We start from the raw sequence: 18143 nt of genomic DNA on the forward strand, positions 1-18143 counted from the left end.
AAAGCAAAATTTATAAAGAGGGTCATATATAAGATGAGATGCTTCTGAAGAATACAAACATTTTCTGGGTACAGCTGTTTTGAGGTAGGAATTTAAAACTTTCTGCTATTTCAGCTACCCATCCAAAGACACTTTATCCAACACTTGGCCCACCATTCCCCCATCCCCCTTCAGTTTCCGGGCTGTTTGATTTTCTCACTAGGCTTGTCCCTAAGTATTTGATCCCCACTAAGCCCTCAGATGAGACCCTCTAAAATGCCCTCTATCCCTGCCATCTCTCCATCAATCCCTTTTATTTTCTTTGTCTTGTCTTGTTAGAGTCATCCCTGTGATTTGGAAGTGATGGGAGGTCGGAAAGCTGTGTGGATTTGTTCGGGCTGTGTGTCATCTGAAACACACATTCTCATGATGCTTCATCACTTACATGTGCAGGAACACACATGCACAGCTCTACTGAGATCAACCACTGTAGCTCTACAGACAATGCAACCTCAGTGAGACTCATTCAGGCTGTCTCTAGGGCTGTTACGGTTTCAGCTGTCGACACACTATCCACTATCTTGTTGACTTAATAACACAGAGAGAGGCAGAGGGAAGCAGGGTTTATTCCTCTCTGGTGGTTGTTGTGAATTGCCAGAATTGTTGCAGGCCATTATTCATGCTCTGAGTAGACCACAGGGGACTCATCCTTCACTATACAGTGGCATGGCTTCAAAGAGATGCAGAGTGCTGACTTTGGTTACGTCAAGCCTAGAAGAGCAATTAAATGAACGCTGAGAAAGAGTTACATCAGAGCATTCAGGTAGCATACAGGCTTTTTAACAGTCCAGTCCTCAGGTATCTCCTGACCTATGAGTCACTGTTTCATCCTCACTTTTGTACATGTGGTGTCATAAAGTTTCATGAACACTCTGTTGCAAATCCCGGATAGACAGAGCTGCTTTAATACTTGAACGGGAGCAAGAGTGAAGTTACTCCCAGTCGGGGCTGAGATGACAGAACAGAAAAGTTTGATTAACATGCTGTATGCTGTCTCTCACAATAAGTGAATTTTCAAGAGCAAATCGCATGTGCCTGTGAATAATTAAAGAACCAATGAATCAAATTTACTGGAAGGGTTAGATGAGTCATGAGTTTGTTTCTCTGCACAAGCCTGCTGCCCATACAGGTAGGTGCAGCAAAAAATCTGCATCTGTTTGGCATGATGTAATTAATTTCATTGCCAAATCCACTATAAAAATAAAATAAGCTTTCCTTTAAAATGACTGTTAAGGTAAGTAATTTCAACGATTACCCAAATAATTGTGATTAAACAACTATCAATATTTAATTACAGCTACCATTTCTTTGCCCTGATAAGATCATCTTACATTTTGGCATGAAAGCTGTAATTTCTTTAGCGGTGCACGCATATAAATACAGGCCGTAAGTGAGGAGATTTGAGTGCAGACATGGAGGGGTGTTTACAGTAGTGGCAGTGGTTGTCAGCGTTCAGGCAGTTTATGGGATGCTGGCAGATTTACACCCCAGCTTAATAAGAGACATCTCCACACTTTAATAACCTCGGCACTGATCTTGAAGCAGTTTAGCGCCTGGGCTTTGGCTGGGAGGCAGCAGCTGTCTGTAGAGATAGAGGGGTGGATGGCACGATGGTGATGAGGTGAAGGCGACACAAATGAACACGAGGTTTGGACAGGGGTGAGGTTGAGGGTAGGAGTGCAGGGTGACAGGGTCCTGGCTTTGGGAGCGTGTGGTGTCAGTCCAGAGGAGACGACCTCCGGCAGAACAAAAAAAGATGCACAGACTGAGCAGATGCAGATGTGGACTTAGATCAGATCAGAATTAAGAAATCTTAAGAGGGAACTTTATAAGATTAAACAGGCAAACTTTGTCTTGATTGTTGTAGACAGATTTTTGAGTTTTTCCCAACTATCTTTGCATCTAACGTGAATATAATCTTGAACTACATAAACAACCATGGATCCTTACTCTTACACAGGAATCTAAAAATAGCCCCACAACTTATCAAATGATATTTGACAATTCACTTTCTGAGGGTTCATTGCTACACCATCTTTCTATCAAGGCACCATCTCACTACTCCTACACTTACTTCTTCCTGCTCAGGTGGGTCAAACTTCAGCCAAGCTTGCCAACCTGCTTCTCTCCTCTTGCCCACTGTCTCTGTGCTCACTGTTGTAAGCTGATAAGGTCACTTCCTGTTTAACTAGCCTATGCTTTATCTCCCTCCATTTAACTCTATCGCTCTGTGTCAGGCTTGCTAAGACAAAAGATCTCTCAGTTTGTGTGCCTCTCACAGCCAGTTCAAATCTATAGCAGTGCACAGATTGTCATCAGAGTGGAAGAGACCTTTGAAGAGAACAAAACATAGGGGCAATCCTACAACCTGCCCATTGTTAGAAGGAAATTTTATCTCTACGTGAGTGAAGAAGGCTGGGTTTTTCTACTGAGTCACAATCCTTCTTATAGACTACACATGAGACAGTAAATAAAACCATACTGGAATCCCCTTTAATTTAAATATTTTGCTTTGACTCATTCAAAGTACAAGTAAGAGTGTACTCTAAATGTGCTCTGACCCACTTACGTCCACTTCGCCTTGGTCAATCACATAGAAGTTGTCTCCTTCATCACCTAGAGGGGAGAAAGGAGGAGAAACACAGGTGAGCACAGATAAGACATCAATACCTGCTAGCTTTAAACCATTTAGAAAGCTTCCTTTACTTGCTTTTTTCCCCTTTTACTTTCACCTCCTGTTTATTTCTCAAATGTGGACTTTTTAACCAGTAAAAGGTGTCCCTATAATGTTTTCTTGTAAACAAATCTAGTTATGTTCTTCACAGAATGTATCCTTGAGGCCAAACAAACACATTGCTTCATTAAAAAAAAAAAAGATAAGCCTCTTAAAACTGCTTACTAGCATGCAATCTTCTCTCCATCTCTATCATCATTATCGTCCCCTGCAATTAAGTGTGACACTTCGCTTGTGAGCATCCTTGTGCATGAACACAAATAAAGAAAAAGAGAGCATATTCATAAAAAAGTAGTGTTCAAAGAGGTTTAAAAACTCCATCAAGAACCTTTAAACTAAAATTGAAGCATTATAGGATTAAAGTATTTTTGAAGCCAATTCACACAAATAATTTGAGAAACTTTGGGGATTTGTGAATACTGGAATGTCTCTGTTTGGTTCTGGGCCCTCTCCGAAAAGCCAAAGAAACAACAAAAAAAAGAAACTGTTGGGTTTCTTGTCTGGATGTTATTTTTGTTCAGATCGTCAATTACCTACTTCAAGCTTCAGGGCACACCCAGCGTCAAAAGTGCTACTGCCTTCTCCAGAACGCATATTTCACTGGGCCTGCCAATATATTTGTGATATAAGGCTCTCACAAGCAGAAGAGTGCAACTGCAGCAGTGTTCATTACTGGTTCTTGGGTGGCTTAATAATGCAAGCTCTGAAACCAAAGTGTCTGAGCATGCATAGCTAGATCCTTCTGAAGTGTAAAGAACAGAGATCCATAGTATAGCAACCAACCACAGGCAGCAGCTTAATTTATTTAGTTCCTTATATTAAAGAATACCGCTTGTTATATTTACAAAGCTTGGAACTAAATGTGCTGTCTGGTCTGATGTTGTGTCACTGATATAAGTGTGGTGGGATTTCAAAGCGAACAATAACCCTCGAAGCGAGTCATGGGATCCGGATGGTTAATGTCCGTTAAAAGCATCTAGTCTGGAGATAAGGCTAAAAAATGGCAAGTGTTCCTTTAATTATGCTATCCATTACATAGGGTTCAGGGGAAATTATTAAAAAGGACTGACAGCCACAAACATGAGCAGCGCAAATCTCTCCCCACAACTCCAAACTGCAAATGCAAATCCATTCAGAGGTACATACAGGTAATGATGCATGAGTCCTGATGACACAAGTATGCATTTGTGTGCATTTAGCAGATACAAAGTGAGCTTGTATGTGTGTGTGCTTGTGTTTCTGTGTGCATGTTCACCTAAAGAGTTGAAAGGCTTAGAGCACCCCGTGAGTAAAGTTCACAGGAGTTCACACGGCTAATTAATACTGAGTGGAGGGGGCTCGTTAATCATACGGCTCTATTTGTCACACAAAACGCTCCTTGTCTATCTGAAGGTCTGTCCCAGTGGAAACCTCAGACACACACATATATACACCTACTCACAACCTGCTGCAACCTGGCCCTTGGCTATCTCCCTCTGTCTGTCTCTGTCTCTCTCTTTCATCTCATCTATCGGTCTTTCAGTTCCCTCTCACTGTGTCTTTCTTTTCTCCTGCTCTTCCTGTCTTTTATCACTTTGGTGCCCAATCCTTTGTTTTGCATCATTTCCAATCCCTCTGTGAGTGCAAGCAAATATTTGACCATAATGCGCACACACAGAGACACACTCACACACACAGGCTTTGTTTCAATACAAGCTATTTCAGGTGTTATGCTGCGACTCGAAAAGGACAACGCTGGTTGCATCCTCAGTCTCTCAGGTGCTTTGTAAACACAATGTCAGCATTAAAGTAAACATGTCCATCATCAAGTTGATTTCATCTTCGAATATTTTTTCCCTCATATAAAATTAGTAGGGCACCAAGGGCAATACTGCTATTCTGCATTTTTAAAGAAAGTGATCTGGATTTGATTCTAATTTTAATGCCATCTTTCTTTGATCGACTTCTACTTTTATGCAAAGTTTCATTATAGTCTTTGCATAATCTTGCTGACAAACAGAACAAGAATCAGCGCTGAAAACATCTTATTACTATTAATTGAAACAGTTTATGTCAGGAACAGCGGATGAACTTCTCTATAAGCAATATATTACAATGAAAATAGCTCTATGCTACATTTTGCATGTTATAATACAGTAAATCACCTCCTGTTTAAATCCCACTCAAACCTTACAGTCAATAACTCCCAGCTGTGTCTAAACAGTGTGTGAGTGGTCAGTGGCGTGGTTGGTTTCTTGATGGCGTACAGTAGTCCAGACGTTAGCAATGACATCAGCACTGCATATAGTGTATACCACACTCTATAGTGTATATAACAATGGACTGTCTGGGACTGGGACTAGGGCCCCCAGAAAAGTTAGCTAGACTTATTATCACCAAATTAGGACTGATATACTCCTGGGTGCTGTCTTAAGAGAAGGTGGGAGAGACTGAGGGAGTGTTTGTCTAACACTAGCAGTTTTCCTGCACCTAGTGTCTGTATGAGTGTGTGTTTGTAAGGCATGCTCCACACATGTAAACTATGTTTTTCTGAGCAGGTGTGAACATAATATTATCTAGAACTGGGAATTTGTGTGAGAGAATGTTTGTTTTCAGTGTTTTAAATATGTGATTAAATGTGTCCACTTCTGTGTTTGATAGGAGCTTGTGTGGAGGAGCGCTGGAAAAATACAGTCTGGACCTGCTGATCTGTGTTCTGTCAAAGTCCAGGGATGCCTAGACTAAAGGTTTTGATGACTGCAGTTAGGCAGAGGAGAAAGACCTGGCATCTGGTGCAGACTGAGGGGAATGTTTGAGTGAGGCAATGAGAGGAAACAGGAGAGAATGTAGGAGTGGCAGAGGAAAAAAAAACAGGGGTTGCAGCACAATTGTAGTATTCTTTAAGATAAAGTCATCGAAGGTAATCAGTGAGAATAGCACTTTAATTGTTTCCTTTCCATTAAAGTGGCTAAGTCCATCAAGACGATGTAACTCCTGACCATGGCAGAGCATTCCAGCGTGTCAAAGATGGCTACAACCACTATGACATCACCAAATGGTTAATCTTGAAGCCTCGAGCTGAGCGTTTTGGCTGTTATAATTCTAGTGCTTTGAAACCAGATATAACAAGCAAGAGTTGAATTTGAGAGTGCAAGGTAACGCCACCCTGAAGCACAGCCTGTTCCATTATCATTTCTACTGTACTTGGGACCAGAATGAATGAAATGAACATCATTCAGTAAGACTAAGAAATACATTAGATAAGTGTTTACTAAGGTCAAAGGTCAAGTGAGCAATAAGGGTGTTCTTTCCATGGACTTCTATACAAGTGTTCTATACCACTGCTGGCCATTAGAAAGAATGTAGGCTTGAGGCACCTTTGCACTGGCTTCTCTTTTCAGACCTTTTACAGATTGTGAATAGATACACATGGTCATAATACACATTTATCAGGTATACCTGTCCATCTGCTTAGGGTGGTCTAAAACTGCAGATCTACTGGAATTTTCCTGCAGAACCATCTATGATGTGTGAGCAGCAGTTGAAAATGCCTTGCTGATGCCAGAGATTAGAGGAGAATTGCTAGACTGCTTCAAGGTGATGGGAAGGCAATGGTAACTCAAATAACCGCTCATTACAACAAAAGTATGCAGAAGAGCCTCTATGATGGACTACAACAGCAGAGGAAACTGAGGCTACAATTACCACAGGCTCAACAAAAACAGAAGATTATAAAAAATGTTACCTGGTCTGATGACTACTGATCTCTGCTGTGACACACAGCAGCAGGGTCAGAATTTAGGGTCAGAACAGTAGCACACCTTTCAGATGTGTTGTCATGGGAGATTTTAAACATGGCTGACAATCTGCAGCAACTGTGTGATGCCATCATGTCAGTATGTCCCCAAATATCTGAGGAATGCTTCCAGAACCTTGTTGAGAGGAGCACCTCTGAGTGCAAGTTATGACGCTAAAAACCATTTAGGTTTCAAATTGAATCTTTTTGATTAGAATTTAAGGATTGTTTTTGTTCACCAGAGGAAAATAAACAGTAACATATTCCTGCTATAATTAAGTACGTAAACCAAGGTGGATTTTGCTCAGCAGGCTGACTTTAATCTTCATCTCAACAAATATTCATACAGACCTTGCTGGATAACTGTTTCCCCTGCAATATGGGTGACCGGGAACATGGCATCAAATATGTCACTGGAAGACAAAGAGAAAGGAAAAGAGAGAGAGTTAATAACGCATACCTGCTATTATGCTATATTATCCCACCAGTTTTCTGAATTGTTTGCTGAGTTTCATGCACAAATATACAGTATACACAAGACTTTTTGTGTAGGACTGGCATTATGGGAAAGACAGCAGCCATCATCACTTTGCAAACTCGATCAACAGGCAGAAAAGGCCAAAGAGACAAGCATGGGAACTCTGGGTGACCCCAATACACACTCAAACACACAGAGAGAGAGAGGGGGAGAAGCTTGCACAAGACACATGAATCTGAATGTGTACACAACTGATTTCTTTGTCCTCATCCATATCCAGCCACACACCCATTATTTCTACTTAGTGCCATCATAAAGAACACATTTATGCCAGTTATAACACACAGTTTAGTCCAACAAACCGACCACAGTTTATTTTATCATCAGTCTACAATATTGTACTTTTTTTTACTCTCCATTTCTGAAATTGTTCATTGCCATTGTTACTACTCTGTTACTACTGGTGTTTATTTTTGTTAAGTAGAAATACTAAACACATCAGAATATTATCATCACATATAAGAATTAAAACATTTCAGCCCCATGTGCCTCTTTACATTGGACCGGTACTGTGCGCAGGCTTAACAATGACTGTTTTGTTTCAGCCCATGATCAAAGCCCATATCTCAGAGTGTATCTTCCTTTAGAGGCACTGAGAAAACAAACAAAGTGATGGCTGTGTCTAAGCACTTAATTTCTGTTTCAGCCCACCAGGGAAAGCGCCTGTTAGACTGTTGCTAATCAGGCTGTTTAAATGCATGAAGCCGCAAAAGCTCCACTGCTGGGATGTGTTGGGACAAGAGAAAACTAAGTATCCTTCCTCTCCTCCTCTCTGCCTGCCTCACACCTTCGGGGTATATTTATCTATCTAATCAGTTGCATACCACCCCTCTCATAGAGAAACATAGGGAAAAAAAGAAAACAATAAAAGAGGGTCAGGCATATCAAAGACATACAAGACCTGCTGAGTGAATGTGGGACAAGTCAGAGCCCATTCTCAGTTATGTTTGTGTGTGTGTGTGTGTGTGTGTGTGTGTGTGTGTGTGTGTGTGTGTGTGTGTGTGTGTGTGTGTGTGTGTGTGTGTCACTGAATGTGTGCACTTGAGCCAGTCTGTCTGCATCTAAGTGGAACGCTGCCTATGAAAACACACAGGTTTGCGCAAAATGATGTGTGGGTGTTGAATAAGTGTGCACTCCTAACAGTGCACAAGACTACGTAGTACTTGGAAATGAAAAGGCTTACACAGCCAAACTTACAGCACACTACAAACATTAAAAAAATGTTGCTTTGCATAAACTTTGCCATTTTAAGAAGAAAAAAGAAAGTAACGTAGGTCAACAGGTGTTGAGGAGAGATCTGAGGATGTTATTGAGTGGTTTGGAAGTGAATGGACCTGGCTGGTATTTGTTATGTGACACTGAATAAAAAGCAGACTTAAGAAGATGGATTTGGGCCAACTTCACCCACAGGTAGGCTCGGTGCATTGCAGCTGGCCACTGACTCACTCATACTTGAGGACAAGCAGCACACACAAGCACACATTCAAATAACACACTTACTCTTTGAAGTCTGCACGCACAACTAAAGGATGCCACACCCCCATACACCATAATGACGCATGCAACCAATCCACTCACAGACCCACAGTTGTGCAATTTGCCCACTGATACAACAATGCAACAACATATTTTCTGATGAACACTTGCATACTGGCACTGTGACATGACACGCTCGCTCAAACACTTTGATGATGATGATTAGTCAGTCAACATCTGCACGAGTGCCCTCAACTCTCTTTGCATCTGTGGCCACCTGTGCTTGGCGTGGACTGTGTTTATTCAGGGAGCTTTTGAGAAGTTGGTTTGAGGTTATGTGCAATTTATATTGTGTGGCTTATGAAAATAATTACTTTGGAAAATGCCAGGTTTAACAGTGTAGACCAATTTAGATGCATTAAGTGAGAAAACATGGAGAAAGTGCTGGAAGTACTCAAAACTCAGAACTTTTTAAGTTTTGACAAAACTAGGCACATAAGTGGCATCATGGTTACATTCAGCTGTGGTGGTGGTGATGCGTTGTTGATCACACGGGGAACGGCTAAGGAGGATGGGCAAGACTGGCCCACACTGCCACAGCAAGAGGATCAAAGGCAGTAAACTTGAGTTTACCTAATTACACTTGACCGCCTCTCTCCATCCACTCAGTACATGCATCAGTGAGCGCAACAAAGATGCATATGGAGGTAATTACTTCCCCTTGTCTCTACCCGTCTCTCTTTCCCTTTCTTCGTCCATGTCGGTTCCTGCTCGGTTTTTCTCTACATCTCCCATCTCAGTTACCCCTTTCTTCCTTGTAATTCTCTTGCTGCCCCACCCATTTCCCCATCTCTCGGTCTATCACCCCCTCTCTGCGTGTCTCAAATGAAGTGATTAATCTTGTCCTTTCCGCTACCTGTAGCCCCTCTGACCTTATGAAAAGGCAGAGCAACCCCACTAACAATGAGTGTGCTGTTCTGACAGAGATAGATAGAAGGAGAAAGAGGCAGAAAGAGACCCTGTAGACTGTGACGGGCCTAGGAAGCTCACCTCCACCCAATGGAGGGAGACAAAGCTTCTGTCATGGTTGAGCTATGTGGAGATTCTTCCTTAAAACATACACACATGGATAATCATTCACTCGTCCATGTGTACAGTGTTAAAACAGACCAAAAATTTCATTCATGTAAAAACCCAGATGTTAATTACGCTGGTAACACTGTCACATTAGTTTGATCTCATCTGAATTTTTACCATATGTCCAAACACACACACACACAAGTCATGTGCAGCTGACATCACATGGATGGCACATTGCCCATATGTGTCTGTTTGTAGTGCCAGAAGCAGGTGGAGATGACACCTGTGGAATAATGTGAGCATAAAAATAAAGCAGCAGTTCAAGTTCAAAGCAGGGACCGCTAAGGCCAACAGATCAGCGCTTTTATCTAACAGCCTGCATTAAGCTGTGTTGCGCTGAATGTGAAAGGTTGCAACATGTACACACATTGAGCATGTGAATTCATGCATGTACTGTGTACTGTACATGCAGTTGTGACAGGAAAAGCTTTTACGCTCCTTCACCCTCAGACATGCCCTCAAAAGTTCAGCAACAGCCTATTATTGTTCTCAAACACCCATAAAAATGTGGTTAGCTTGGAGGGATTCAGTCATTAATAAAATAAAATTAAGCGCTACTTGTTGTAGCTGGACTGCTTGTTGTTCTTACAGGTTGACAATGACAGACTCCCTCTTCGCTCTCCTCTTCCCTCCTTTTTAATCTCTTCTACAGCCCAAATGTTTATTTGTTCAGCAGCAGACATCTTATCTTTACATTACTACATCAACACACAGCGCTGCCATTATACCATTAACACCAAAGGCCTCTTTAGGGGCACGGCATGCCGCCATGTCTTTGTGTTTCTTAATGGGCCGCAGAATGTTGAGTTACACAAGTCCTTAATGGGGAGCCCATCCAGTATGCTCTTTGTCTGGGTAGGAGAGGTTTTGCAATATCTGAAATAATCAACAACTCCACCACATACGGGAACTTCCCTGCTCCAAGTTGCGTCTCAGCTTGGCAGCAATGTGCCACTGGTTTGGCTGTTGCAGCGTTCATGCTGTAAGTGCTTGAAGGATTAATTTCCACTGCCACAGTTGATAGTAATTCAGACTGCTGACTCTGGCAAACCAGAACAATAGTCTTTGTTTTGCGAGTCTAATCATTTCCATTATATAAGCAATGATCTGGGGATACCAAATGTACACTGGCAATGAAAGTTAAAAAATGACTTCCTATGGTAAGACATGTTACAGCCTTTAAGATGCAAGTGAAAGCAGTGAGATGGAAATGCACCAGAGACAATGCCAACATCGTTATTCAGGTTATATGGCTGTACTATCTGCAATTTGGCGTCCAGAACAAATTTCTTCTTCAGGGACAACAAAGTAAAGTAAATAATGTATGCTGCGTACATACTAGTCAACAGAAATTAAGCCACCAAGGGGCAGGTTGCTTAGAATAATACACACAACTGCTCTGAGTTGGCAGCTCAGCCAACAGTCAGGATGATGTGTAAAGCAGGATATTCACAAACATGATCATATGCATGTAAAATTTAAGTTTTATAAACACCATGGTAAGCTAGAAAACCGCTCTGTGAGGCTGACTAAGCATTGTGACATTTAATGTTAGGCACACACAGCCAGCGTTCCTACCATTACCTTTGACACAATTACTTCTTTAAAAAAAGTACAGTTCATCTGTAATTACATCAACATGAAAGCACATTCCCTGACAACAAGCAACAGTATGAGAGAGTGAATGAGAGACAAAAAGGAAGAGATGAGGAAGGATTAATCATAAAGCAATGAAGCATTCAAGGAGAATATTTATGACATAAAAGCTCCAAGCACGCTCCCTTATTCATCACGAAGCACCACCAGCAAGTGGAAGAACCAGGTCATGCCAGCTGCTGCCAATTTCTTCACACTGGCCTTGAGACTCCTAAGGAAACTGTGTCTTATTTGATCAAAACAAACCACAGATATCTCCTCCAACCAAATCAAAAGTGTAATGAATGGCAGTACAAGAGCAGGCTAAACATACTCAAAGATTTTATTCTATTTATAGTATAAAAGTTACACTATAAGTAGTATAGTATGTAAGTGTATATTAAATTTAAAGCTATAATACTTAAACATAAAATTATATGCAACGTTGAACATTTCCACTGCAATTTTAACAATTATTTTTCAACATTTTACACCTACTGGGATGATTGGACCTGAGTACACACGGAAACCTTGCAGCACAGCACAGAGGTGGTCCCAGCCATTCATGCATGGACATAACAGGTCATGGCTAGTGGCAATGAGCACTTAGGGATGGTCAACAATGTGGGAGAGGAGGATGCCAAAGGCAGATGACATTTTTTCTCCATTTCTCCATACAATTTAACAGACTAATATTTTTATTTTAAAGATCTGGTGCAGTCTCACATTCACATGGTTTGAAGACTCAGATAGCGTGCAATTTAAATAGTGGAAACCAACAGAGGCAACGCAGTCCACTGTGTTAAACTCACACCTGGCTCCACAGGTTTACAAGGGGTGTAAACGTGAATGCATCCTGTTGCTTAAAAACGTAAACGTGTCCCAGTATGTACACACTAGAGAATCTAACCACCTAAGGGCCAGTGCATTTATGCTGGTGATCTGGTTGACCTGCAGACTTTTACTGAAATGCTGATGAAGGAAACTGCCATTTATGCACCCTGCACTGATTGGACCACCTCAGAGAAAAAAAGAAGGGGTTGAAGACAGACTGTTAAAGTCTAAGCATGTATTTAGGCTCCTAAATCCAATTTATGTGGATTTAAATGTACTCAAATGCCATGGTAAGGCAACATGATTTAAATTAGTTGTGTTTACTTTTTACTTTCAGACATGTTACACAATTTGACATTTATTGACAGTGTAGGTGAAGTACAAACTGAACATCAATGTTACTTTATAAGAGCAAAACTCTTCTGATTCTGAACTGTCAAAAACATACTCGGCTAGTGAGCAAACTACACAGAGTGTTTGACAAACATGTGATATACAAAGTGCCATCATGCAACTGCACTGCTCATGCTTTGGATCCAATCCATTGAAAACTACATTTTTATAACAGAAGTTGTGCATTAGTCCAGTTACAGAACGAGGACACAGCAGAGGAAACTACTGTAAAATCCACCTTATACAACTTTAGACCCCAGCAGTCATTCTCCCAACTGACACAAAAAATGACAAAAGGAACAAATAAGTAAGAGCCCATGTTACTATGGTAACAGGGACAAAAAGCCAGTCTGGAGGAAAAGTCTAACAGACACAGTAGCTTTCCTTAAACCTTTGAACTTAATTGAGTCAGTCAGATAAAATATCAGGTTTAACTGAACTGGAACTGGCGCCTTAAACCCTGCCAGACTGTGGATGTCCATTTCAGATGGACCAATATGGCCTTATCACCTTCTCACATGCCTGGGACCTACAATAGCACCAGTTATTTCCTCTCACCTTATTTCTTCTTGCACAGCGATGTGAAGGTTTAGCGAGAGAAACCACAGAGTCAAGTTTCTTTATGAGTTTTGAGAAGCATCCAGCAGAAACAGGGAGTACCAGACAACTTGGGACTTCTACCAGACCAAGCTTAATCAACACCTTGTTAACACACTTGTTTTTAAATAAACATGCAAACATATACTCATATACGTGCTTACAAACCCTATTTAACGAGAATTTCCAAAGGTCTTAAGAGCTACGAGTGATAATTGTGTAAAAGTAGAGCAATCTCATTTCCCCTCCATTACTGCTGCTTCAAACGCTCTCTCTCCCAGCACGCACAGAGCAAAGGTATACACACTCGGGTTGTTATCAGGAAGGTGAGAGCCAGTGTTTCATGGCAGAGGAAGAAAGAACCAGACTTAGGAGAAAGAGTAAGAAGTTGATGGGAAGATGTGAGAAGAAAATAGGGTGTATAACTTTGGCTGTTTCTTCAATGTTAATTTATGCCCCAAACTTCAAAAAGTTTATAATTGTAACTTTTTTTTTATTTTATTACAGGAAAACGCTGAATGATTTCCAGGGGAAAGTAGCAGTCATATATCAAATGCTTTTTCTCCTTCTTTACTGCATCTTGTTTTCCAAATCTGAGCTGGATTAAGAAAATTGATTAAAACTTAGCATTCGATTAAATTTCTGACTATATTGGTAGTTTTCTGGTGGCACTGGAAGAGAATTCCTGGCAAACTTTTAATGGCCCACTGTGTGTATTGTACTGTGTGTAAATGTGACAGGCTGTCTTGCAGGCATACCTGATGAGCCAACACATACCACCTGCTGATGCAGTCATGATGTCAGCCTAAAAACATCAAACTTGTCCAACCCTGCTGCCTCGCCCTTTCTCTCTTTTCCTTCCTGGATTTTCTCAGTATACCAGTTAGGCTACTGAGCTACTGCTACACTGTATTAAAACTTATTTTCTCCCCTGCTTATTTTAACTAAGTTTCATCATCCTGTCAGTGCAATTCACATTTTCAGTACTGGATTTTCACACCTGCCTAATGCCCCCTTTCTCTGTTCATCGCCACAGGGCAGGAAAAAGCGAGCTCTTCCTCCACTTGAAGAGAAAAAAGGGTCAGGCTGAATCAGGTGCTGACAGGACTAAGCCTCTGCCTCTCTGATGTGTCTACAGGGTAAATGTCACTGGAATGAGTGAAAGAGAGAGAGTGAGCCGTACTCTTTTCCTCTCCCAGCGTGCACAGACACACGTAATTATACTGAATGCACACAAAAAATACAGTGTAAAGCTAAAATAACCCTATACATTTTGCAGAGAAGCCAAGAGCCATTTCTCTAATACTCACACACATACATGCATGCACATGTAATCTTGACATGTTGCCTAACATCAAAAGGCTCACCGCTGTCCTGCGGGCATGTCTTTTCCTTTCCACTCTCCTTCGCACTCCCCTTCCTCTGTCCCTCCCACCTTGCAGAAGACAAGAGCTAAAACAAGATAAGCATTTGAGAAGCAGATCAGGATGCAAACGGTCCTTTGTTGGGGTTTAAACCTGAGAGGTGTTTACACAACACTGCACATTACATATACGTGCTCGAACACATGAATGAAGTAGAGACAAAACTCTGAAAACAACCTGGGGGCCCCAAGCAAGATCAGATCACTAGGAGGAAAAAAGTAAAGAAGGAACTACTAAGGACTGAAGGACTGTGGTGTTTACCATAGTGTGTGTGTGGTTATAATTATCTACCTTCACAATGGGCAGTGAGGTCATGGTGCACTGGGTGCTTCAGAGGAGAGACATTCAGTAGCTGACATCTGACTGACGTAAGGCCTTTCCAGCTGTAAAAAGCGCAGCCACCTACCAACTTGTATATAATATGCTAAAACTATGGAATGCACAAATGTTAGACAATTATTAACCAGAAACAAACAGAACACTTCACTCGATACGAGTTTTCACTGAACTTTCCAAATAAGGAAATCATGTGTAATCAGAAATACTCATTATCCTTGATATCCTCCACTTGGTAGTGGCACTGTAGTTTAGTGGTTCACACATCTGCCTACCAAGCAAAAGATCCCCATTTCAATCCTGGGAGGAGACACAAATCCCTTTGGTTTTGTGGCAGGAAGAGCATCTGGTGTAAAAATCTGCCAAATCAAACATGTGGAGCGACCCGCTGTGGCGACCCCTTGTGAATACGGGAGCAGCTGAAATTGGGTTTCTTCTGCACTCTACTTGATGCCCTAAATTAATATTCCAACTTTTCTGTCTTGAAGCATTCTGGCTATCAAAACACCAAATTCAATGGAGTAGATACAAAATGTTCTTTCAACCTAGAATTTATCAACACTAAAAGGAACCCAAAAGTGAGAGAGAGTACATGCTGACATCAACAATTTAAAAAATAATACATTTGTCAGTTTAGGATTCTGTCCTGAAAATTGACAGGAAATTGTATGAACCATTCTCAATTTTTATTATCAGTGTTTTTCCTGTATTAGGAACGGATATACTCTGTTTTTCTCCTTCTATTCCTCTCTCTCAAATAAAATCATGTGAAAAAGAAAGTTTTTAAACTCGATGCAAAGCTGTAAGTACACTGTTACTGCTTCCATGGGAATAAACATGGTAAGTAGCAGCCAGATGCTGTTAATCAAATGCACATCATTAACTGTTCATCAGCAAATGTGAGCACCTCTATAAAAGCAGACATTTTGGCAGTTTGCTGTGCTGGAGCATTCAGGTGTGCACCATAACCTTCCCAGGAGTGGACGTCCCAGTAAAAAGTCAGACCGTGCAAAGCTAAGAGAAACTGCAAAAATCCCAAGAGCCCCATCTCAGACTCTACAGGCCTCAGTACAATTAGAGAGAGACTGAACAAGTACGGCCTGTTTGGAGGATCTCCAACAGAAAGCCTCCTCTCGCTAAAAAGAACATTGCAGCAGAGCTTGTGTTTGTAAAGCTGCAAAACTTCTGGAACAATGTCCTTTGGACAGACAAGACCAAAATTGAGATACCTGATTATAATACACAGCATCAGGTTCGGCAAAAACCAAACACAGCATATCAGCACAAACACTTTGAACCACAGAAAGCATAGTGGTGGAGGAGTGATGATATGGGCTTGTTTTGCAGCCACAGGACCCGAGCACCTTGCAGTCACTGATTTGACCACTAACTCTTCTGTATACCAAAGTATTGTAGAGTCAAATATGACAGCTAAAGCCGAAATTGGGTGATGCAACAGGATATCACATAATTTTGGCTAAAAAAAGAAAAAATCATGATGTTGAAATAGCACAGTTAAAAGTTCAAACCTCATCTGGACTGAAATGCGGTAGCAAGAGAGCTCTGCATGAACGAATGCCCACAAACCTCAATGAATTGAGGCAATGTTGTAAAGAAGAGTGGGCAAAAATAATGTAAGAGACTGAAAAAGTCATACAGAAAACAGTTGCATCAAGTTACTGCTGCTAAAGGTAGTTCTAAAAGCTACTGAATCATGGGTCGTACTTTTTTACAGGACTGCACATACAGATTTGTCTTCATTTCTGCCCTTACACTGCTATACAAGATACAGTCTTGCAAGCTGTAAATTGATGACATGCAACAGATTTTTTTCAAGTACTCATTGTGTACAAAAAAGCAATTTTAACACATCTTAAATCATTAGAGGAAAATATTTCCTAAAACGATAAACCACTGTACTGTGGCTTAAATTATGCTAAACAACCTCTATGAGATGTCCCATACTGTAGCTTATCAAGCATGCAAATGGGCCAAGTGCATCTAGTCTAAATAAATCTCAAAGAGAGTGACACCATCAAACCAATGAAGAGGTCATGGGAGAATTAACACACTATAACAAGACTGTTGTCTGTTCCTGTGCACTGGAATCTATCGCACTAGCATAGACAAAGCAGACGGGATGTATACAATAGGAGGCCATGGGCCAACTGAGCCTCTTCTGTAAGGCGCTGGGCTGCTCTGTCACAATGTGGTGGTCAGTGTGTGGGCAGTATTTTGGGAATGGCTGAGCTATAAAGGCACCAAAGGGTTGCAGGAACATCATGTCCACACAGCAGGGGCAAGCACTTGCTACAGTGACATCTACAAGCCCACTTTTACCCTACGAATGTGTTCACATGAAATGAAACCTGACACTGTGCACAATAATAAATGACCTTAGGTACTGTTAATCATTATGGTATGCACACAGAGGCCTAAAAGTGCCTACTTCTTTGGTCCTCTTCACCACTTATCAGCCTAATTTCATACAGAGACACTGCAAACAACTCCTTGCTTCTTCCACTGTGGACATTTGATGTAACTGATGCTCAGGTCCAAAATATAACTGTTTTACTTTACTCCAGCACAAACATGGATATGCAGTAATGCATTCATGCATGAAAAGAAACACAAATGCACAGCCCAAATTTGTTTGTTTTGTTTTTTGTTTTTTGTAATCATTACGTACATGCACACAAAAACTCCACACACCTGCAAACACACAAAAGACATAATCATACAAACATCCTCACAGTGATGTTATAAGCAGATGAAAGGGCAGAGAAGAATTATGCGAGTTGGAAAACAGTCCTGCACAGACTCTGGGGTACATCTTGGAAGGAACACAGCTTTCTTTAGACACCATTACTACTCTATTACTCACTACTTTATGAAGAATTTGATGAGAATTGGATGAAGTGAAGGATGGAGAGAGATGCCGGGTTGGAAGAGGCAGCAAGGGAAAGGTTGGGGAGACAGAGAGAGTATGAGAGAGGACAGAAGTTTCCAGCTTTCTGTGCGGATGACTGTGTTTAACTGTGTTTGTGCATGCATGTGTGCACTTTCTGACGTGCATAGCTGGATGTTTATCTGCGCTAGCATGCAAACAAAAAGCCTGGCTGATATGGACTTCCTACGAACTATATGTTTTAGTGTGTGCACTGTTTTTGTATGGGCATAAAGGTGAAGTTGCCTCAGCTGAAGCAAAGATGTGATATGCTG

General features: G+C 41.2%; 1 protein-coding gene across 3 annotated transcripts in view; it reads right to left on the reverse strand.

The window, feature by feature from the left end:
- prkar1b (protein kinase, cAMP-dependent, regulatory, type I, beta) overlaps nt 1-18143 on the reverse strand; it is a 72742-nt gene that overhangs the window by 19964 nt on the left and 34635 nt on the right. For all 3 annotated transcript variants that reach the window (XM_085454228.1, XM_085454229.1, XM_085454230.1), the window contains 2 exons: nt 6900-6961; nt 2609-2655 (listed from right to left, as the gene is read on the reverse strand). In XM_085454228.1, coding sequence (XP_085310354.1) covers nt 2609-2655; nt 6900-6961 — 109 coding nt within the window. The remainder of the gene's footprint in view (nt 1-2608; nt 2656-6899; nt 6962-18143) is intronic.

This window comes from Copadichromis virginalis, linkage group LG4 (genome assembly GCF_057382275.1).
Source record: "Copadichromis virginalis isolate Kocher_CV1m ecotype Utaka linkage group LG4, C_Virginalis_male_GT1.1, whole genome shotgun sequence".
Classification (NCBI taxonomy): Eukaryota; Metazoa; Chordata; class Actinopteri; order Cichliformes; family Cichlidae; genus Copadichromis; species Copadichromis virginalis.